General features: G+C 37.9%; 2 protein-coding genes and 3 long non-coding RNA genes across 7 annotated transcripts in view; 3 read left to right on the top strand and 2 right to left on the bottom strand.

The window, feature by feature from the left end:
• The window catches only part of LOC111346784 (GFP-like fluorescent chromoprotein amFP486), a 59,167-nt gene extending 44,898 nt beyond the window's left edge, over window positions 1-14,269 (bottom strand). Inside the window, exons 1-5 of one of the 2 annotated variants that reach the window (XM_088737115.1) lie at window positions 14,132-14,269; window positions 13,263-13,360; window positions 12,586-12,801; window positions 11,983-12,192; window positions 11,353-11,514 (exon numbers count right to left, since the gene is read on the bottom strand). In XM_088737115.1, coding sequence (XP_088593241.1) covers window positions 11,394-11,514; window positions 11,983-12,192; window positions 12,586-12,801; window positions 13,263-13,360; window positions 14,132-14,149 — 663 coding nt within the window. In that variant the 5' untranslated portion in view covers window positions 14,150-14,269 and the 3' untranslated portion in view covers window positions 11,353-11,393. Of the gene's footprint in view, window positions 1-11,352; window positions 11,515-11,982; window positions 12,193-12,585; window positions 12,802-13,262; window positions 13,361-14,131 lie in introns of those variants that run through there. The other variant, XM_088737120.1, reaches the window with a different exon arrangement.
• On the top strand, window positions 677-6,677 carry LOC148741229 (uncharacterized). Its single transcript, XR_015992842.1, has 3 exons — window positions 677-1,518; window positions 3,482-6,149; window positions 6,292-6,677. It is a non-coding gene; the product is annotated as an uncharacterized LOC148741229 (long non-coding RNA).
• Window positions 14,270-17,106: 2,837 nt separating the features above from the next.
• LOC148741228 (uncharacterized) lies at window positions 17,107-19,625 on the top strand. The gene is made up of 3 exons (XR_015992849.1): window positions 17,107-17,213; window positions 17,304-17,403; window positions 18,152-19,625. It is a non-coding gene; the product is annotated as an uncharacterized LOC148741228 (long non-coding RNA).
• A 304-nt stretch (window positions 19,626-19,929) lies between these two features.
• Window positions 19,930-22,500, bottom strand: part of LOC148741227 (uncharacterized) — a 2,809-nt gene continuing 238 nt past the window's right edge. The window contains exons 1-3 of one of the 2 annotated variants that reach the window (XR_015992846.1): window positions 22,422-22,500; window positions 22,231-22,330; window positions 19,930-21,602 (exon numbers count right to left, since the gene is read on the bottom strand). The exon at window positions 22,422-22,500 is cut by the window's right edge and continues 125 nt beyond it. This is a non-coding gene — a long non-coding RNA (uncharacterized LOC148741227). The remainder of the gene's footprint in view (window positions 21,603-22,230; window positions 22,331-22,421) is intronic. The other variant, XR_015992847.1, reaches the window with a different exon arrangement.
• Window positions 22,235-22,500, top strand: part of LOC148741226 (GFP-like fluorescent chromoprotein amFP486) — a 6,134-nt gene continuing 5,868 nt past the window's right edge. Inside the window, exon 1 of the mRNA XM_088737071.1 lies at window positions 22,235-22,252. The gene's annotated coding sequence lies outside the window, so the exon portion shown is untranslated. The remainder of the gene's footprint in view (window positions 22,253-22,500) is intronic.

The raw sequence follows: 22,500 nt of genomic DNA, 5'->3' as shown, positions 1-22,500 counted from the left end.
CATTTCTTGCATTTACAAGACCTGAGTGATATATTCACCATCATTGATTACGTAACTTTATGGACATAAAATCGTGTAGCATTGTGTCATAAATTCTGTTCCATCCCGATTAAGGTAAACTTTTTGGAGCTTAAACAAAAACTACATATTCCACGAACAATTGAAAATGAAGACTAAAAGCGAAGGAATTGGCGCTGGAGTAACGAAAAATGCAATTCTCAAAAGCGCAAGGACTACTACGGCCGGAAAATGTAAACAGAGCATGCTGACTTCATGTGAGGCTTTGCCACATTTTAGCTATTATTTGGACTGGTAATTTTTTTTCTGTCCACATGGTCTTAAGGTATTTTTCGATCGAAGATTTTGTCTTTAAGTTATTCAACTTTCGGAATTTTTAACACAATGCTACGCGATTTTATGGCCATGAAGTTATGTATACCGTGACGGTAAAAGATCGCTCGGGTCTGGTAAATGCAAGAAATGCGTTCGTTTTTGCTTCTGATCGGTCTGTTCTAACAGTTTTTTGAATAAAGGGATATTTCCCAGTAATTTTTCCTTGCATTTTATTAATGATATTGGGCAAGAGGATATATTTTACAGTTTGTATTCTCATGAGTTTATAGTCCCTTGCTTTGGTAGTACGCGTTGTCTGGTAATCCTGACGGATCGGCATATTGACATCTTAAATGTCATGACGAGCTTTGCTCAAGAAAAAAATTCTCAGCAGGCATCGTAAACTGATGCCGAGGTTTGGGGAAGAAGGCGTTGGGTGGCTGTCATCACATTAATTACACCACAATGTAATTATACAGATTAGCGCCCACGAATCCACGAGAGATACGCGATTGCGTGCGAGTTAACGCGGGGTCATCTGTTGGCGATGAAAATCAAAATCATGAAATGAAATGAAGTTTGTTGTGCGTGTAATGGTCGTAAAATACTGCGTTTTCTCTGTTTCTGCCTGTTTCCTTATAACGACATTTTTAATCACGTAGTCTTTCAAAGATCCTTCCTTTTCACAGAAGAGGCAATACCGGCGAGGCGCCGTATTCGAAAAGCCTCTCTTTCAATTATTTAGGTATGATTCTTTCGCTTGGTTTGCCATAAAACAGTAACAAAAGATATCGCAATTTTCATGTGCCGTACGACCTGAATAACAACCGTATCGAATTTCCAGTATTGCGTTACTTGGTGGATCGATCAATGTTCACGCTTTGCGATCGTAGTACACGATGTTATTGTTTTGGAACAAAACCTGTGGCGGTCGCACGACTTGGCCTCGTATCCTGGTTAAATTCTTACCAATATTGTAATATTAAACCTCGACGAGATTTTTCATGTCGAAATGTCGAAAAGCTTCATGTTTTCGATTTCGAAACCATTCGAAATGAAGTCATAGAGGCAGTCGGATTTTCGACGTGCGGCTTTCCACCGGCTAACTTAACCACGCAGAGTCTTTGCAGGATTACAAGTGCCACACTTGACCCTTGCAAGCATTGGTATCTACTTTTGAAAGAGGTATGTGACGTTCCTTTGCGTAAATATTTCATATGCGATGTATTTAAGATATTTCCCGACGAAATCCAAAGTGTGGCGACACGGGAACTTCAGCCGGCCAACTCATCGTTCGGAGTAGTGGGGTTAGCCAGGATTCCCGACGTCGTTCACGTTGTGTTCACGTTCTGTCTAATAGCTGGTCTATCTTCTTCGTAATAAACAATCCCCGACGAACTTATTAAATCTGCGGGATTTATGACTATCGTAAATCTGGTGAACTCCGCCACGCTAGACTTTGAGCCCGAAGGCGCGAAAAATTTATCTTTTGGCGCCAAACTCAGTCACGACTCCGAAGAGCTCGCTTCCTAACTTACCGAAAGATCAGCTAGAGTAAATTCCCTTGGAGTGGAACTGAAGAAGCTTCGAACACAGATTTCTCATCTGGAATCAGCATGGAGTCAATTTTACAGACCCTTTTTTCCACCTCAATATTCGTACCTTGTCATGGTGAGGTGTCTTGAGTGCCTCAATGACCAATTGCAATACAATGCCTTTAAAGAATTCAGCTTCAGTTGGTGGGCTGTATTTTCTGCAAGGTAGAGGCCAGACTAACACGGACTTTGTCGTTGTAGTTATTGTTATGATTATTATAATTATCATTATTATTACTGATTTTGTTATTGTTATCATTATCTTCATGATTGTGATTGAATCATTTTCAAAATGAAATAGGCTGCTCAATGAGGATGGCATGCTGGGGCAAGTAGATTTTCATTTATTTACCCCCCCTCCCCCCAAGTAGAAATTCAAGTGTTTCTGATAGTTTTTCTCTTCAATAGATTGTTAGAATGCAGAAGATTTTCTAAGACATATTGTACAGAGGGCTTGTCTTAAAGTGCACCTACACCCAAAAAATTTTTTTCGCTTAACGAAGTAAGCTTATTTTTTTGAGTATTTCTGCGCAAACATTTTTTTATTTGCTCAAATCTTCAATTTTCTATGCCCAGTCAAAATACGGAAAATCGGCCGCCATCTTGCCCCACGACCGAGTTTAAAGAAGAATGGCTCTAGCGGGTAATGTGACGTCAAATCGAGAACACGAAAGTCTGCATCTCACACATTTTCACTTGTTTGGGAAGATCGTCGTCGATATCGTCCGAAATATGCCGACTAGGTGTATTGTATGAAGATTGTATGGAGCGCGATACCCTCTTGCAAATTTCGCACGTTGCTACATCCTTCTACAACACACTTAGTCGGCATATTTTCGGACAATTATCGACTACAACCTTCCCAAACAAGTGAAAATGTGTGAAAAGCAGACTTTCGTGTTCTCGATTTGACGTCACATTACCCACTAGAGCCATTCCTCTTTAAACTCGGTCGTGGGGCAAGATGGCGGCCGATTTTCCGTATTTTGACTGGGCATAGAAAATTGAAGATTTGAGCAAATAAAAAAATTTTTGCGCAGAAATACTCAAAAAAATAAGCTTACTTCGTTAAGCGAAAAAAATTTTTTGGGTGTAGGTGCACTTTAAGTAGTTGTTTTCTGATTCAAAACCACCTGCCTAGTTCTGTTTCTCTTGGGTAGTTAGTCCATGGACTGTTGTTATCTGATGGCAGAACTAACAGGTGGATCTGTTTCTCTTGGGTAGTCAGTCCATTATGGGCTGTTGTTATCTGATGGCAGAACCACCAATCTGTTCTGTTTCTCTTGGGTAGTCAGTCTATGGACTGTTGTTATCTGATGGCAGAACCAGTCCCTATTTTTTTCAGCACTATACAGTCAGTCTTTTATGGACAGTTATTTTTATCTGATGGCAGTTTTAGCTTGCTCTTTTTGTTTTGAAAAATGTGTTGCTTATGCTGTTTGTCACGTATCATCTGTTATTAGTCGGAGGCACTTTGGTCAATCAATGCTATCATTGTCTTCATTATTATTATAATTGTTAATTCAGCTGCTACTCTTCTCTCTTTGCCACAGGGCCCACTACAGACAGCACTAGCTTAATGAAGTCCCAAAACCTTTGACAATGAGCCAACTCAAGAATTGCAGTCCTGAACAGTTTTTGGGGTTTTCCTGGCTTTTCTTGAGATTATTTTGTCTCAGTTTCAATTACTTCAATCACTTATTCAGCTAGACTAACAATAACACCATTTAGTTCATAGATAAACATTGAAATAATCATAATAATAATATAAATGATAATAATAATGATTTGTTATTGTTATCATTATCATTATCTTTATGATTGTGATCATCATTTTCAAATTGAAATAGGCTGCTCAGTGAGGATGGCATGCTGAGGCAAGTAGATTTTCATTTAATTCCTCCCCCCTCCCCCCAAATAGAAATTCAAGTGTTTCTGATAGTTTGTCTCTTCAATAGATTGTTAGAATGCAGAAGATTTTCTAAGACACATTGTACAGAGGTCTTAAATAGTTGTTTTCTGATTCAAAACCACCTGCCTAGTTCTGTTTATATTGGGTAGTTAGTCCATGGACTGTTGTTATCTGATGGCAGAACTAACAGGTGGATCTGTTTCTCTTGGGTAGTCAGTCCATTATGGGCTGTTGTTATCTGATGGCAGAACCACCGATCTGTTCTGTTTCTCTTGGGTGGTCAGTCTATGGACTGTTGTTATCTGATGGCAGAACCAGTCCCTATTTTTTTTTTCAGCTCTATGCTGTCAGTCTTTTATGGGCAGTTATTTTTATCTGATGGCAATTTTAGCTTGCTCTTTTTGTTTTGAAAAGTGTGTTGCTTATGCTGTTTGTCATGTATCATCTGTTATTAGTCATAGGGTGACTTTGGTCAATCAATGCTATCATTGTCCTTAGTATTATTATTATTAATTCAGCTGCTACTCTTCTCTCTTTGACACAGGGCCCACTACAGACAGCACTAGCTTAATGAAGTCCCAAAACCTTTGACAATGAGCCAACTCAAGAATTGCAGTCCTGAACAGTTTTTGGGGTTTTTCTGTCTTTTCTTAATTTGTTTTTGCCCCAGTTTCAATCACTTGGACACTCATTCAGCTAGACTAACAATAACACCATTTAGTTCATAGATAAACATTGAAATAATCATAATAGTAATATGAATGATAATAATAATGATTAGATTAATGGAAATAATCATAGGAATTATAACCATCAGGATAATGAACATTATTTCTCTAACTATTGTAAATATTTTTATCATTATTATTATTATTATTATTATTATTATTATCATTATTATTGTTATCATTGTTATTATTATTATTATCATTATTATCATTATTATTGTTACCAATGTCATTACTATTTCCATCATGAATTATTAGAGATGCTTGGAAAAAAATGATCTATAGTTCCCTCCAACTCATTATTCTTTCAGTTAAGTGAATTAAGACTTTGTGAACAGTTACTGCTTTATTCTGTCATTCCTGATGACCATAGAAATGGTGAAAGTCCACAGATATTATCCCTCTAAGAGTTTCTCCAGGTGTTTTTTTTTCCTCTGAATTTGGTTACAACAGAATGAAGGGCATCAGAGTATAGTGTGCCCAGCTAGACATGAATTGCATTAATATTACAGGGTCATTTTGCTGTATTCAGGGTTTAATCTTAGCCTTCTACAGACAAGTTTGTTCCTCTAAATGCAAAACACATTTTATCGTTTTTTAAAACAAACTTACAAAAACTGCCAAGAAACAGCTACTAAATTTATGGAAACATGACGAACAAGTCAACTAGACTGTGTACTACACATCATTGAAATCAAAGTATCACTTTAGGAACATAAAATCGCAAGGTCAGTTTCCCATTTTTAGTGCCTGAGAAAAGATCAGGCCACCAGATTACTTCAAATTCTCTGGTTGCTCGTCCATCTCAATTTCCAACAACCATTTTAGTTTACTGGGTGAGAATCGTGCTTGATTTCTTGCCCCATGCTCTTTAATTGGCCGCCTGTAAAGCTTGTTGAGAGTTTAACAGCTACTACTTGCAGCAACCTCCATATTCCCCCGATAGCCTTTCTTCACTCTAATGGTACAGAACTTTGATGACTCAGACCAGAAATAACATCATTCACTCTACCATCCCTGTAATAAAAAACTTTGGATTTTTCTCTCCATACAGGGGGCCGCAAATGTATTTTTACCCTCGCACGTTTATAAAAGCATTCGGCATGCCTGCTAACAAAGCTTGGATGTATGTTTCAGGAACTTAGTATCTTTCAACTCGACACCATTTGCCTGAAACCAAAATAATAATTACGAAAGTTAAGAGATTATTTTCTGGAGTGAAATGTACTAAATGATTTGCCCTTTCAAACATAAACCTGAGTTATCAGGTTTTGTCAATCACAAAATTACACGCCGGGTTATTAGTATTCCTTGGGGACCTTCCAATATTATCATAAATATCCAAGACAAGCAGGTCATTTAGCTAGGTAATCTATGTTAAAAACCGCGCTGTACAACACTTAGAATTATTTTCCTCACTCATTTTTCTCACACTGCAACTTCGCGTACTACGCAGTTATTACTACGCAGTCATATCTGGTGTCCAATTGGGAGAGCTTATTATTTTTGTTTTAGAGGTGAATTGCGATTTCTTGTATGTCCCCTATTTCGTCGAAGAAAAGCTCGAACAAATACTGAAAGGTTCTGTCCTGGTGTACCGGTTCACAAGAGAATTACCATTGTTCTTTCTTTGTTTAGGAGTCACTGGTTAGCTGTTGTGCATTGTTCGGTCTTTTGTAACGGCTCTTGTGAACCGGTACACGTGGACAGAACCTACTGAAAGTAATGAGTAAGTCACTATGAACAACTAGTGCAAAGTGACAGCACTATCGAGCCAAACTGAGAACTGTTCTTTAATGATTTTTAACATGAACCACCAATTCTTACTATTTTTAATTTCTGCGTTTTAATAGACTTTGACATGTTCTTGAGAAGATATTAAATCGGTTAGCGCTGTTGTTCCCTTCAAAATTATTTTGGTGGAAGCGCCTCGGAAGACACTGGTTTAACTAAAACCATGTTGGGCGACGTTATATTTTGACTGCACAACCCGCAATTAAATTTAATTTTAACAGCTATTCGAGTGTGTGAAGAACGGTAAAGAGCAAAATTACATACCATCGGCCTTTCGATGCACGGACGAATTAAAACTTTTTACAATTCCACTTATCCATTGCTTGTAACTGATAGACCTTGTTCTTATTCTTGCGGGAGGCCGTACGATCTGTTGTCCATTGTAGAACTTGGCAAACTTAGCGCACTTCTTCGAGCGCAACAATGTGATCTTTCGATTCTCTATCTCACTAGCGCAGTTGTGTTGAACATGGACGAATAATACATCGCAGCGTGTCTTGTAGATAGCTAGAGATGCCATGCATGTTTAGGATAAGCGCTGAATATGGACGGGCTTACTGTATTTTGCGAAACGAAACGAAACGAGTAAACCCGTACTGTATTTTGCGAAACCAGCTCTTCGAAGACTCTAGCGATATATAACTTATTTCTTCCGATTCGTAAACACAATTCGTAGAGACAACTCGATGCAGTGATGATTTATAAATAAAGACTTTGAGCCAAAAGGTCAGAAGTGCGCCGTTTCGCAAATTACAGATATGTAAATCTGTAATTTGCGAAACGAGCTCTTTGAAGACTCTAATGATATGTAACTTATTTCTTCCGATTCTATAACACTTTTCGTAGATACAACTCGATGCAGTGATGATTTTTTAATAAAGAGTTTGAGCAAAAAGGCCAGAAGTGCGCCGTTTCGCAAATTACAGATATGTAAATCTGTAATTTGCGAAACGAGCTCTTTGAAGACTCTAATGATATGTAACTTATTTCTTCCGATTCTATAACGCTTTTCGTAGATACAACTCGATGCAGTGATGATTGTTTAATAAAGAGTTTGAGCAAAAAGGCCAGAAGTGCGCTGTTTCGCAAATTACAGATATGTAAATCTGTAATTTGCGAAACGAGCTCTTTGAAGACTCTAATGATATGTAACTTATTTCTTCCGATTCTACAACACTTTTCGTAGATACAACTCGATGCAGTGATGATTTTTTAATAAAGAGCTCGAGCCAAAAGGTCAGAAGTGCGCCGTTTCGCAAATTACAGATATGTAAATCTGTAATTTGCGAAACGAGTTTCCCACCAAATCTCACACGTGTCACGCATTCTATTGCGTAAGAATGAGAAATAACTAGATTCTATAACACTTTTCGTAGATACAACTCGATGCAGTGATGATTTTTTAATAAAGAGTTTGAGCAAAAAGGCCAGAAGTGCGCCGTTTCGCAAATTACAGATATGTAAATCTGTAATTTGCGAAACGAGCTCTTTGAAGACTCTAATGATATGTAACTTATTTCTTCCGATTCTATAACGCTTTTCGTAGATACAACTCGATGCAGTGATGATTTTTTAATAAAGAGTTTGAGCAAAAAGGCCAGAAGTGCGCTGTTTCGCAAATTACAGATATGTAAATCTGTAATTTGCGAAACGAGCTCTTTGAAGACTCTAATGATATGTAACTTATTTCTTCCGATTCTACAACACTTTTCGTAGATACAACTCGATGCAGTGATGATTTTTTAATAAAGAGCTCGAGCCAAAAGGTCAGAAGTGCGCCGTTTCGCAAATTACAGATATGTAAATCTGTAATTTGCGAAACGAGTTTCCCACCAAATCTCACACGTGTCACGCATTCTGTTGCGTAAGAATGAGAAATAACTAGATTCTATAACACTTTTCGTAGATACAACTCGATGCAGTGATGACTTTTTAATGAAGAGTTTGAGCCAAAAGGTCAGAAGTGCGCCGTTTCGCAAATAACATATATGTAAATCCGTAATTTGCGAAACGAGCTCTTTGAAGGCTCTAATAGCATTTGGTTAGTACCAGATAAAAACCAGGTCAAAATTGGAATTCTGCCCTTTGACATTGCTGTAGCATGTGTTAGAAACCTTGCGCGTACCGCAATGTATGTTTGTACATTTATTAAAATCTACAACAATTTTGTTATTTTTTACCGGCCGCCTAGTCCAGTTGATAGTTTATGAACAGAAAGCAATTTATCTTTAGGGACTTCTTACCTGTCCGCTACCTTTTTTTAATTACCATATTAGTCTTTCCGAAACATTTCCATATCAGGTTACTAGTTATTTCTCATTCTTACGCAATAGAATGCGTGACACGTGTGAGATTTGGTGGGAAACTCGTTTCGCAAATTACAGATTTACATATCTGTAATTTGCGAAACGGCGCACTTCTGACCTTTTGGCTCGAGCTCTTTATTAAAAAATCATCACTGCATCGAGTTGTATCTACGAAAAGTGTTGTAGAATCGGAAGAAATAAGTTACATATCATTAGAGTCTTCAAAGAGCTCGTTTCGCAAATTACAGATTTACATATCTGTAATTTGCGAAACGGCGCACTTCTGGCCTTTTTGCTCAAACTCTTTATTAAAAAATCATCACTGCATCGAGTTGTATCTACGAAAAGTGTTATAGAATCGGAAGAAATAAGTTACATATCATTAGAGTCTTCAAAGAGCTCGTTTCGCAAATTACAGATTTACATATCTGTAATTTGCGAAACGGCGCACTTCTGACCTTTTGGCTCGAGCTCTTTATTAAAAAATCATCACTGCATCGAGTTGTATCTACGAAAAGTGTTATAGAATCGGAAGAAATAAGTTACATATCATTAGAGTCTTCAAAGAGCTCGTTTCGCAAATTACAGATTTACATATCTGTAATTTGCGAAACGGCGCACTTCTGACCTTTTTGCTCAAACTCTTTATTAAAAAATCATCACTGCATCGAGTTGTATCTACGAAAAGTGTTATAGAATCGGAAGAAATAAGTTACATATCATTAGAGTCTTCAAAGAGCTCGTTTCGCAAATTACAGATTTACATATCTGTAATTTGCGAAACGGCGCACTTCTGACCTTTTGGCTCAAAGTCTTTATTTATAAATCATCACTGCATCGAGTTGTATCTACGAATTGTGTTTACGAATCGGAAGAAATAAGTTATATATCGCTAGAGTCTTCGAAGAGCTGGTTTCGCAAAATACAGTACGGGTTTACTCGTTTCGTTTCGTTTCGTTTCGTTTCGTTTCGTTTCGTTTCGTTTCGTTTCGCAAAATACAGTAAGCCTATGGACGAGCGTTAAAGCCGCCACTGAAAAAGCACAATCGACCGTTTTTCATTGTAAGGACCAGGTCTTTCACACAGCTGTCAGAATTAAAGAGAGGAAGAACGTCGATCTCGCTCACCTAAGTAGCGAAGTACACCACGAGCGGCGACGATGATCAAACACCTGGAAGATCAGCGTGGTGTCCCTCTACTCTTTGGTATCATAACCAAGAGCGAGCCCTTTCGACTTCTCACTAAGTTTTACGGTTTATAAAGCAAAGGCCCCGCTCTACACAAAGCCTTAAAGAATGAAACACTAGAAAAGCTTACTTAGCTTGGAATTATAAAAATTTCCTTTCTTAAAAATCGAAGATTTTCATGGTTTCGTAACTTCGTATTTTTCCAAATTTCCTCTTTTACATGTTATGCCGTTTTGCATTTTCTTCAACGTATAATTTAGTTCAGCGTCGATCATTTATCATCCTTAGAAGAAAATATTCTGATCTTTACGTTTAACTATAAAATTGCTTTGGCTTACATTGTGCGCATAAAAGGAGCGTTAAATTAAACATGAGTTGATTCCACGCGAGGGTTTTACCTGGAAAAATGCCTGCACACGAGAGACACTGACATTACCGCGTGTCCCTTTCTGGAAAACATTCGTGTTATGACAAGAAAGGTCAGCTTAAGGGTTTTGGGTTACCCAAACTATGCAATTTTGACGCCGAAAAGTGCCAAAAAGTAATTACAGAAACTTCATCCGCAACACCTTGAACGTGCTGTGGGCGCGAACTGAGATCTTCTCTTACAGTTAATAATTGCCAGGCGGAACTCAGATCCGGCTAAGCCTAATTTGCATAAATTTTTTTGGTGGGCAAAGCTCGTCATGATTCCAGGAAAAAACCTTGGGAGTAAAGCTATCAATTGAACTCCAATGAAAATCAGACAAAGGAAAAAGAACAGGCGGGATTGTAATTTGCAGCTGTGATGGAAACTGAAGATGTCATGAACGAAACGTTGCCGCGAAATGTAAATAACAGATTTTCTTCAAGTTACGTAGTTACAGTATATCTTTGGTTGGCATGTTCTCCTCAGCCCATCATAGAGCGAGAGAAGGCTGCAAACATAAAACTTTTTAAAATTATTGAAGCTTTTCGAAACTCTGCAACATGAACGATCGAGGCTGTGTGAAACGGAATGAAACGGAAGGTGTAAGAATTTATTACAGACTTCAGCACGAACCCACAGATTGGCAAAAAAAAGTTTTCGTTCGAATTTTATACCTTTCGGGAAGTCCAGTCATTTTCACATTCGCACATAAATAAATAATTACCTCGACCCATCATAAAAAGCAAAAAGTTTTCCAAACAGACAAATCTAAAGGAATTTGCGAAGCTTTTGGACTCCGCATCTCTTACAACAACAAAGATATAGGCCGCGCGCGCGAAACAACATGGCCCTTGAGCGACCTGGTACGGGCTCGGCCTATCCCGGCATTCATTCTGACCCCACTATTAGCAAAGTCGCCTATATGCCTACGATGTTGTATGCTGGACTCGGCCCCCTCTCTCTGAATTTTCTACATCGCCCCTACCAGGGAGCATTTATGGCTGCACGAAATGAGAGGATGACAATATACAGTTGATTATATCAATGTTTTTTTTATTATTATTTTCCAATCGACCTGATTCGATTGTCAGTAATGAAAATGCTCCCATCTTGCAAAGAGTTATTTAACCTACAAAGGGTTAACATGAGCCTCAGCAGTTTCTACCAGGTTGACTTTGTCGCCATCACCGGTCCTGACAATGCGATGTTCTACAACATGATTTTGGGGCAGCGTGACCGGCTGCTTTGTTCTGTAAAAAAAAAAAAAAAAAGAGGAAGAAGAAGAAGAAGAAAAAAAAGAAGAAGAAGAAGAAGAAAAAGCAACTAAGAAGGAAAAACAAACCAAAACCAAACAAGCTATGACTGCCTAATGATGAAAAAAAAAAACCTAAAAAAGGGGATAAAAAGGACGGAGCCCCTATGGCACAGATACATGAACATAATAAGTGCATTTCTGCTTTCATGAGCGTTGGGAGTTTTGACTTCCTTCATAAACACTGGTATTATTGCATGGAGAAAAGGTACAAAAAAAAAAAAAGGTTTAAGCTTTACAGGGGATTAGTCTCAAGAGAAACTAGCACAGAGCCGTTCTTTTCAGGCCCTCCTCATCCCAGTGATGTCTTCAGCTTCTTCAATCGTGAAAAAGCAAAACAGGGGAGCCAGAATTTCAAAAGGGCATTTCACAACCGTCAAAGCCCATTCATAAACAAAAGTCTTACTTGTAAGTAGTGTGAAACTGGCATTTGTGGTAACCACCTCCTTTGAGCACAAGGAACATAGTCACATCGCCTTTCAACAGCCCTTCAGAGACAGTCATTTTTTCAAAGGACGGGTCCCAACCAGTGGTCTCTTTTTTCATTATGGGTCCGTCAGCAGGAAAGTTTACGCCATGAAACATGGATTTGCGGTGAAAGCATTTGCCTTCGAGACTGTAATTTGAATTAAAGTATCAGTTAAAAAATAGTTAAATAACTCTTGTTTCTTGTTCTCTGCATCAAATCCTAATACCGCAATGTATGTGCCTTGAAGAATAACGCTTCAATGTCTAGTTTTGAATTTAGTCACTTCCGCTACGACGTTTTCCAACTCTAGCCCCTTTACACACAAGTATCATATTAATTTTTTCTGTTTTACCATTAGGTTATAAGGGCTTAAACACCCTTAAAACTGCAGTAGCTTGCATATTCTTAGACCACTATGCTTTTTGTGCGGTTTTCCTACCTGACGGTGGACAACAGATGGTCTCCGTGTGAAAAATGACCTTAAATATTACCTTAAAGAAACATCTTTTAATTATACCATAAAAGAAATGGCTTCTATACCTAATTTCACCACTGGCTGTAGCCACTCCACCATCCTCAAATATGAATGTCCTTTCGTATGACATTCCAGCTGGAAAGGCTTGCTTGAAATAGTCGGGCATATCCACAGGATACTTGGTGAAGCATCTGTTTCCATACATAAATGCTGACGACAGTATGTCGAAGGAGAATGGAAGGGGTCCCCCTTGGACCTCAAAATTGGCATTTTGTTTCCCTCTAAAATAAGATGATAAACTGTGTTGAAAATTATTTTAAGAATCGACCGCCACTGGAAATGTACGAAATTTAGGGTGGACCAAAGATTTCATGCTCATGATGATTTAAGCTTTAGTCAAATACTCATAACCTTTGATTAAGTTGGAAAAGACTACAGTATCGTACGTACTTGAATCAAGTTGTGACTGAGCTTTTACAAGATAACTTGCAGTAACTTTTACACCTCACCTGATTCTGGAGAAAGATGACGATGATGTTTTGGAACATAGGTTATTTTAAAAAATCAAAACAACAAGCTCATAGCTTGACCGAAAATCTTCTTATGAATCTTTTATCTTGCTCACTTTGCTTTTTCTAAAAAACATCACTGATACATTGTCAGGCTCTTATTTGTGTTTAAAAATTAATTGCAATACATGGTAATAAAATAATTTCTGGTCTGTCTTTTAAGAGACACTTACTCGTAAGGGTTTCCGTTTCCATTTCCTCTGATCGTAAAGGGGTGTCCATTGACACAGCCCTCCATTTTATATTTCATAGTCATGTCTTTTGTAATGCCCTGAATAGGTAAGAAAGTAAATAAAGGGTTATTTACTACTGAAATTAATAATTGAGAGACCTAAGTTGGTTTCTCAGTGGATTACTTGTACATCTCTATCAATGACCTTTCAAACGAGCAAGTTAACTTTGCAAAATAAAGCTAACAAGTTCATCCTTTGTTTTACCTTGCTGAATTTTTCTCAACGTTGTATCACTATTGAGATTGTCTCCTCACTCTAAGGGATGAGTATTTGTCTATCACAGGGGGAGGTAGATTTTTTTGGTGGAGAACCACACAGTTTTAAGGAGGAACCAAGGATGAATCAGTAGTCGTCAACACAGTATTAAGGGACTATACAGAATTGACTGCTAATCAACTAGTATTGATGGGAAGGGGGGAATGATAAGAATATTTCAGAACCTTAGGGGGGTTAGGTCAATTTTATCGCGAAACAAGCAAACTCCTCCAAACGCCCCCCTCCATCTTGCCCTTGGGCGATAATTAATGACCTGTAGTAAGGATTAAGTTTGTGCTTTTTACAATTGCGAATCCTACTTGAGAAAAGGCCAGAAGACCCAGGAAAACGTAAGTCACCTGCGAAGATAATTAATTTACTTGGTTTTCATGCTCAGGTTGAAAGAAATCCATTTCATTAAAGATTAAGCATAGATTCCTCCAGCCTGTGGACTCCTAGTTAGTTGGTAGCGGCGCCCGGCTAGAATCTGAGAGGCACAAGTTTGAATCCTGTCAAAACCTAACTTTTTCAGTGCCTACATAGAATTCACTTACTTGCTTTGAATGAGACATGTTGAGGATAAATGGCTTGACTTTCCAAACTTGATTACGATTTGAGATAATCTGTTGTAGTTCACTCCGTCGCCGACCAAGCTGAACTGACTGCAGTGTTAGAGTGGATCGATGTTAAAGCTAAATAGAACAAACAAACACTTATTGATGATGATTATCCTACGGGAACCATCATGTGATTTTTGATAATGATGATCCCACGTGAACCATCATGTAATTTTTAAGAATGACGATCCCAAGTGAACCATCATGTGAAATTTAACAATTAGAAGAACTCCAAAGCCAAAGAGCTTAGTTCATTCATTGTTTTTTTCCAATCGATTTTCATTGAGTATATATTTATATATATTTTTTTTATCTTTTCGGGCGCCAAAATGTCTGCCTCAGTCTGATTGGGACAAAAAAACAAAATAAAATGTTTTGAAACCTCGCAGTTAAACTCTTCTTGAACTTAGCAACAAAGTGAAACTACTGTGATCTTCTTATTTAGGCACGGCCATCTTAGTGACTTTTAAGAAATTAGATAGGATTTGCATGTGCGTACTGCGTTGTGAGGCAGCAAAAACTCATTTGCCGCAGTCTAGATTAATGATTATATAATCATGGAAGATGAAAATACACATTGACTTTTCTAGTGCATACTTTGACCCTTCCCTGATTTTTTTTAAAATTTGAAGTTTTGACCTCGAGTGTTGGTTTTTTTCAGAAATGGATATTTAAACTTACCAATGAAGACATGATATGCTGAAACAATTTCTTGATTCTGACTAGCTATAAGATACGCAGTTTTCAGGAAATATCATGCAAAAATAGCAAAATGTAAAGGAATGAAATAGGATCTTAGTGTAAAAATGAACACAGAAAAATGAGCAATCTGATTTTGTTGATAAATTAAGGCGCTCACAAAGACTTTCTTTAACTGACGCAAAATTTGGATCCTCTTAGATTTGTGAGCGAAGACAATGGTGCGCGTCCTTAGTGGGTTTTCTTGCGTAATTGGTAAAAAGCAATTGAGAAGCTGAAGAGCAGTTTTTAAAAACAATAAACAGTATTAAGAGACGAAGTTGGCATGTAGCAAGAATTTTACTTATCCCTTATCGTCCGGCTCCCGGAATGTTCCGGCCGCACGTGTCCGTCCATAAGGACGGGTCTCGGAATATTCCGAGTTAAACTCATTTAAGTGTTAAGAACATGAATGAAAATACCATACAATACAACTAGCCTTTTAGTACAAAAATTATGATTAGCTAGTGGATTATTTCCTATTCCTTTGGGCGGTCTAATCTTTGTTCAGGTGGAATTTCTGTCACCTTTCTATTTAATGTGGTCGTGAATTTGACATGAAAGCAGATGTTCCATTTCTATGATGATTAGAACTTGTGGTAGAATATTTCGGTTATCTCGTGGTAAGCTATATTCCAATGACGTTCATCTGTTTGATAAAAGAGAGAGTCAGTCGCTGTGGTAAAAGTTAATCTCGTACAGCAAGCCCAGGACATTCCTACTTCTTATACTTTCGACTATTTTCAGGCTCATTTTTAGATCCAATTAATTCTACTTCAAATTTAAGATCAAGAAAACATTTTTTTACATTTTAATTTGACACCTTGAACACCTCTTTCTTAAAGGTGACCTTATCTTTTATTTTCCGCCCTCTGCACTTGAATTTTAATTATATAACTCATTCTAAGAACACGTGGCTTAGCAGGAAGCAGCACTTGTGTCCGCCCCTTCTTCCTAGACTGATCCTCTTTATTCTGTTGTTACGTAACAAACGTCAAGGACTGTTTCCGTTAATTTTAGTTATCTTTTTAAGTGCAATCCTACAACGGTTTCTTTAAACTTTTTTATATTGCCAATCTTGTTTTTTTTTTCTACCAGAACTAAACTGGAAATGTAAGAAATTTAAGGTAGAAAATGATTTTGTAACTGGGTAAAGTCGAAAGTATATAGGCAGCTTTGAGAGTCACCTTTATGAGTCGGTGAACAACATTTTCACTCAGAGTTGAGCTGGTCCCGATCATAGTAAATTGTATTAAAAGATCAAAGCAAAGAATAAAGAAGTATCAACTCTTAAAGAATATAAAATCAATGTTGAGTCAAAAACTCACAGTTCTCTAATGTTTCCAAAATTTTTCGAAAAATTAATACAATCGCTTAGTAGAAAAATCACACGACATAGCACGCGCTAATTCGTTAGTTTGTTAGTAAATTGCTTCAATTCGTCAGTAAAATTACTTCTGCAATCGACTAACACGAAACAACGGTGAGTGTTTTCCTACCAACAAGTGTAGTTACATATGATGCACGATCCTCGCAGTAGATAGCGCTATTTAAGCAATAGCGAAAATCAGACCTGAAAAAAATCAGGCCTGTACGGGATTCGAACCACTGACCTCTGCGATACTAGTGCAGCGCTCTACCAATTGAGCTAACAAGCCAACTGGGAGCAGGCCTTTAAGTCGATTCGTAATAAACCCGTGAAAGTGATAAATGAGATACAATGAAATATATGAAGTTCATATATTTTGTACTGCGGTATTAGATACATATGATGAACGATCCTCGCAGTAGATAGCGCTATTTAAGCAATAGCGAAAATCAGACCTGAAAAAAATCAGGCATGTACGGGATTCGAGCCACTGACTTCTGCGATACTAGTGCAGCGCTCTACCAATTGAGCTAAAAAGCCAACTGGGAGCAGGCCGTTAAGTTGATTCGTAATAATCCCGTACAGGCCTGATTTTTTTCAGGTCTGATTTTCGCTATTGCTTAAATAGCGCTATCTACTGCGAGGATCGTGCATCATATGTATCTAATACCGCAGTACAAAATATATGAACTTCATATATTTCATTGTATATCAAGTGTACGGTCCCTCAAGGTTCGATGTTAGACCCCCTATTGTTTATTCTATACAAAAATAACTGATGCCTCTGAATTAAAAGACCCTCTGCTTTTCGCTGATGACACCAGCATCTTTTAATTTATTCTCACTCAAACCCAAATTTCTTAGAATCCGTACTTAATGATGAACTCCAAAATATTGATATTTGGCTAGAATGTAATAAGCTTTCATTTAATACAACGGAAACTAACTACGTCATTTTTAAACCCAGACAGAAGAAATTTAACTCAAGCATTTCTCTCTCAGTCCTTTGAAGGTAAACCCATCAGTACAACAATCAGATATAACTAAATTCCTTGGGGTCTATATTGACGATCATCTCACCTGGAAACAGCATATCACCTAGGTATGTAAAAAAATCGCTAAATTAGTAGGTATTATATTTAGGTCTCGCTTTTTCCTATCCTCCACAACCAAACTCACTTTGAAGTAAAACAACTTAATTTATCCTTTTATCGTCTATTTTAATTCCACCCGGTCGTCCACATACGTATCTAACTTAAATAAAATCTCTTATTTGCAAAAGCGAGCTGTGCGGGCTATCACTAGCTCAGATTATATATCGAGCCTATTCCGCCCCTTTATTCTCCACACTAGGAATTTTAGATCTTTTCGATTGCCACATTGCTTCTCAATCTTTTTGTAACGAATAGCCAAATTCACAACTATGGTACCAGAGCCACCAGTAATTATCGAAGGTATTTGTGCCGTACAAATCTCAAGCAATTTACATGTACAATTCTCTACCAAGGTACTAAAATTTGGAACTCTTTACCTAGTTCAGCACTTGTTCGTCAAAATTTCTTAACTTTGAGGGAAAATGCAAGAGTTTTAACTTAAATCAGCACTGAATTGGCCAAGCCGCACATTTGAAGCACTTTTTCCTTGATTTATTATCGTAAGTGAGGTGGCTTCCTAATGAGCCCTGTGGCTTCTAGGGTCTCCTCGCCTTCTAGCTACTATCGCTGGAAATAAATCTTTGTATCGTTGAAATAAGGCAACTGAAGATTATGATGATGATGATGATGATGATGATGATGATGAATGTTAGAAAATCTTCAAACAAAAGCACTAGAGTCTGGTTGATTGTTTAGAAAAATTGCCGACGAAATCGAAAACTTCAAGCCGGCTGACTTTAACACTTTGCTCGAGCGAGTTTACGCCGAGCTGAAAGACCAAGCACTTGAGCATTAGAATACAGAAAGCCTCAGCTAACATTAACATCGCCAGACATACTTAGAAAACAATGGCTATAGCTGCTCCATTGTACAAGAAGGAAATTTAGTTTGCCCAGCGGGTGTTGGAAGGGAAAGTGAAAGAACTTCGTTTGGCTGGCCGTGGAAAGAGCCTAACAAGTGCAAGATGAAGGTAACAAAAAAATTACCGGTAGAATAAGAAACTCAGTGATAAAATTCTAAATTTTTTACATAAAAACCATCAGATTCAGACACTTGAACTGTTTAGCCGTTTTTTGCAGCTTAGAGAACTCTCAAAACAATGAGAAACCTTTTTTTTTTTCTCTTAAAGCGTGATGATTTTTTCATAGTTTAAATATATCATTTTGAACGTCATTCATGCGTACTCCTTCTGCTTACGCTGTCTTGTGATATTCTTTTCATGGATATCAAGTAATCACATATTTTTATCGTGCAATATTCTGTAAATACGCACTTGCTGATGTTTTTCACAGACCACAGATTTCACTCGCTTCAGGGACTCGAGCAATCTTGTTATTCTTACAAATATATTTATCCCATAATGTGACTGCTTAAATGAATTGACCGATTGCTTTAACTACTTTTGAATCAATTAAAACTCTAATGCCATAGCTGACGCCCAAGCTTTAACATTAACTTTGTCCCAGAAGTTATTTTATAACCCGCAGAAGATAATTTAAGGTTACTTCAAAGGCGACGACGGCAACTGAAATCTTCTCTTTACAACCGAAACAGGAAGTTTCAATTTACTTGTCCAGTGTTGTCGCCCTCAGTGACCTCTAATGAATGGGAGGTTGGCGCCTCAGAGCCTGTTGCGGAAAAAATATTCTACTGCGTTCAGAGTATCTCCACGCTCGCTGGTTCAGCAACCACTCAAGACTATCTCTTACACTTTTGTTTTATTGCGTTCGCTTTTCCATCCAGTACAATCATTCAACTCGTTCTACGCGTCCTATTCGTTCTCTCCTAAGATTACCATGTTCAATAGTTTCATTATTACCATGAGCATAGTTAGTAAAGGGTCCCCTCTACTGAATATGCCATGAGTAAACGCCTAAGCTACATATGTCCGGCCGCAAATTGATTTGGCAGAAACCCCATTATTGACGGTTTCTTTTCGATCTAACGCCTATGTAAGCACAGGCGTTCCAAGCTCACGTCTCGAGGAAAAACGACGGATTATTTCATGAAAGCATCACGCGTTGTGTGATGCGGTGTTAAGTTACGCGAGGAACCGTTAAGAATTTTAATGCGTTAGAAGGAACAGTATGGGAACGAAACGTGGTCCATTTAAAACATTAAACATTCCGAAATATGAACATTTTACACGTACGATCGATAAAACTTACTCGTTCCTGGAGTGTGTGTTGTGTTTTTGGCGATTTCTGTCGTTTTGGGCTTGCTTTGCCATTACTGTTTTTCCTGTTATCAGAAGTCGTCTGACACACCACGCGTGACGCTTTCATAATCGCTTTTCCTCAAGACGTGAGCTTGGAAAGTCTGCGATTTAACCCGCCCATTTACTAATGCAATTATCTAGTAATTTATCGTTAATTTCCGTTAGGGACTGATAACAAAACTACCGAATGACATCTATCATTCGCCGAGCGGATGTGGTTGTTACACCCAAGCGTCTCAGAGCCCGACTACAGGCAAGTGGGTCTCAATGGGGTGATGGCTTTTACAGCCAAAGGTTAAAATTTTGTCAATGTTATGAGTAAGGCTTAACGTTATTCCATTGTTGTCAACATAAATTGTTTTACGTATGATGCACGATCCTCGCAGCAGAGAGTACTTTTTATACAATAGCGAAAATCAGACCTGAAAAAAATCAGGCCTGTACGGGATTCGAACCACTGACCTCTGCGATACTAGTGCAGCGCTCTGCCAATTGAGCTAACAAGCCAACTGGGAGCAGGCCGTTAAGTTGATTCGTAATAAACCCGTGATGATAAATCAGATACAATGAATATATGCTTTGCGGTTAACTTTTTCACCACTAACGGTTTTGATTAGATGATTTTAACACCTAGCGGTTAAATTTTTGGCACTTTTACGGCTATCAGTTAACCCCATTGAGATCCTTGAGCAAGGATTAGAACTACATATCGTTAAGTGCGGGCTGCGAGCCAGAAAATGCATGGATATTTGAACAATTTTCATTGAATAGACTGTAGTGTAGATTTTAAATAATCAAGACCGTCAGAGCGTTATCTAAAAATGCAAGTAGGCAAGGCATACATTATGAAAAGGGTGTTACGAAAACAAAGACCCTCGAAAACGAAGACCTAATACCTAAGACCTAAGACCTGGTCTTCGTTTTCGAAGTACCAAAACGAAGACCCTGTCAACAGAAAACCGTAGAAATTACAACTTAAACAGACATTAAACAGCAACAACGCTTAGTAATATAATACATTACACTTCACGCGTTTCTTCCCATTATTATACTACCCATATTATTATACGGCCCGTCTTGTCTGTTCTGTTTCGCTATGCGAGCCAATTTGGTGTTGATATTCTCGAGGGTTTCCACCGGTAAACTTACAACAACACATATTATTATTCTGGAACAGCAGGCAGAATTCCAACGCTACCCGCCTTTGATTTATAGTTAGCATTGCGTGACACAATAACAGAGAACGGGTTCTGTACGGGAAAAATGACTCTTGGGTTCTGTCAATAAATAATCAATTTCTGCTGTATTTCGTAGCTAAAATAGATTCTGACGGTCGTTCAGCTCTCTCTGCTGGAAAACTCTTGTTAAAAAGTAAACAATTATTTTGGCTAATGCAGGGTCTTCGTTTTCGTACTACAGAAACGAAGACTATTTATTGAAAGCAAAAAATCCTTTGAAAGTACGACTAAGTAAGACTAAACAGCTCAAGTGTCTGAATCTTATGCTTTTTAAATAAAACATTTAGAATTTTTTTACTGAGTTTCTCATTCTACCACTAATTTTTTTGTTACTGTCATCTTGCACTTGTTGGGCTCTTTCCATGGCAGCCAAACGAAGCTCTTTTACTTTCCCGTCCAACACCCGCTGGGCAAACTAAATTTCCTTCTTGTACAATGGAGTAGCTACAGCCATTGTTTTTCAAGTATGTCTGGCGATGTTAATGTTACCTGAGGCTTTCTGTATTCTAATGCTCAAGTGCTTGGTCTTTCAGCTCGGCGTAAACTCGCTCGAGCAAAGTGTTAAAGTCAGCCGGCTTGAAGTTTTCGATTTCGTCGGCAATTTTTCTAAACAATCAACCAGACTCTAGTGCTTTTGTTTGAAGATTTTCTAACATTCATCATCGTCATCATCATCATCATCTTCATTTGCCTTATTTCAACAATACAAAGATTTATTTGCAGGATAGTAGCTAGAAGGCGAGGAGACCCTAGAAGCCACAGGGCTCATGGGGGAGCCACCTCACTTACGATAAGAAATCAAGTAAGGAAAAAGTGCTTCAAATGTGCGGCTTGGCCAATTCAGTGCTGATTTAAGTTAAAACTCTTGCATTTCCTCTCAAAGTTAAGAAATTTTGACGAACAAGTGACTGAACTAGGTAGAGAGTTCCAAATTTTAGTACCTTGGTAGAGAATTGTACATGTAAATTGCTTGAGATTTCTACGGCACAAATGCGTTCGATAATTACTGGTGGCTCTGGTACCGTAGTTGTGAATTTGGCTATTCGTTACAAAAAGATTGAGAAGCAATGGGGGCAATAACTTATTTTTATAATAAAACTCGATATATAATCTGAGCTAGTGATAGCCCGCACAGCTCGCTTTTGCAAATAAGAAATTCTATTTAAGTTAGATACGTATGTGGACGACCGGGTGGAATTAAAATAGACGATTAAAGGATAAATTAAGTTGTTTTACTACAAAGTGAGTTTGGTTGTGGAGGATAGGAAAAACCGAGACCTAAATATAATACCTACTAATTTAGCGATTTTTTTACATACCTAGGTGATATGCTGTTTCCAGGTGAGATGATCGTCAATATAGACCCCAAGGAATTTAGTTATATCAGATTGTTGTACTGATGGGTTTACCTTCAAAGGACTGAGAGAGAAATGCTTGAGTTAAATTTCTTCTGTCTGGGTTTATAAAATGACGTAGTTAGTTTCCGTTGTATTAAATGAAAGCTTATTACATTCTAGCCAAATATCAATATTTTGGAGTTCATCATTAAGTACGGATTCTAAGAAATTTGGGTTTGAGTGAGAATAAAT

Source organism: Stylophora pistillata, chromosome 1, assembly GCF_964205215.1.
Source record: "Stylophora pistillata chromosome 1, jaStyPist1.2, whole genome shotgun sequence".
Lineage (NCBI taxonomy): Eukaryota > Metazoa > Cnidaria > Anthozoa > Scleractinia > Pocilloporidae > Stylophora > Stylophora pistillata.
This window is presented reverse-complemented; position numbering and strand designations above follow the sequence as displayed.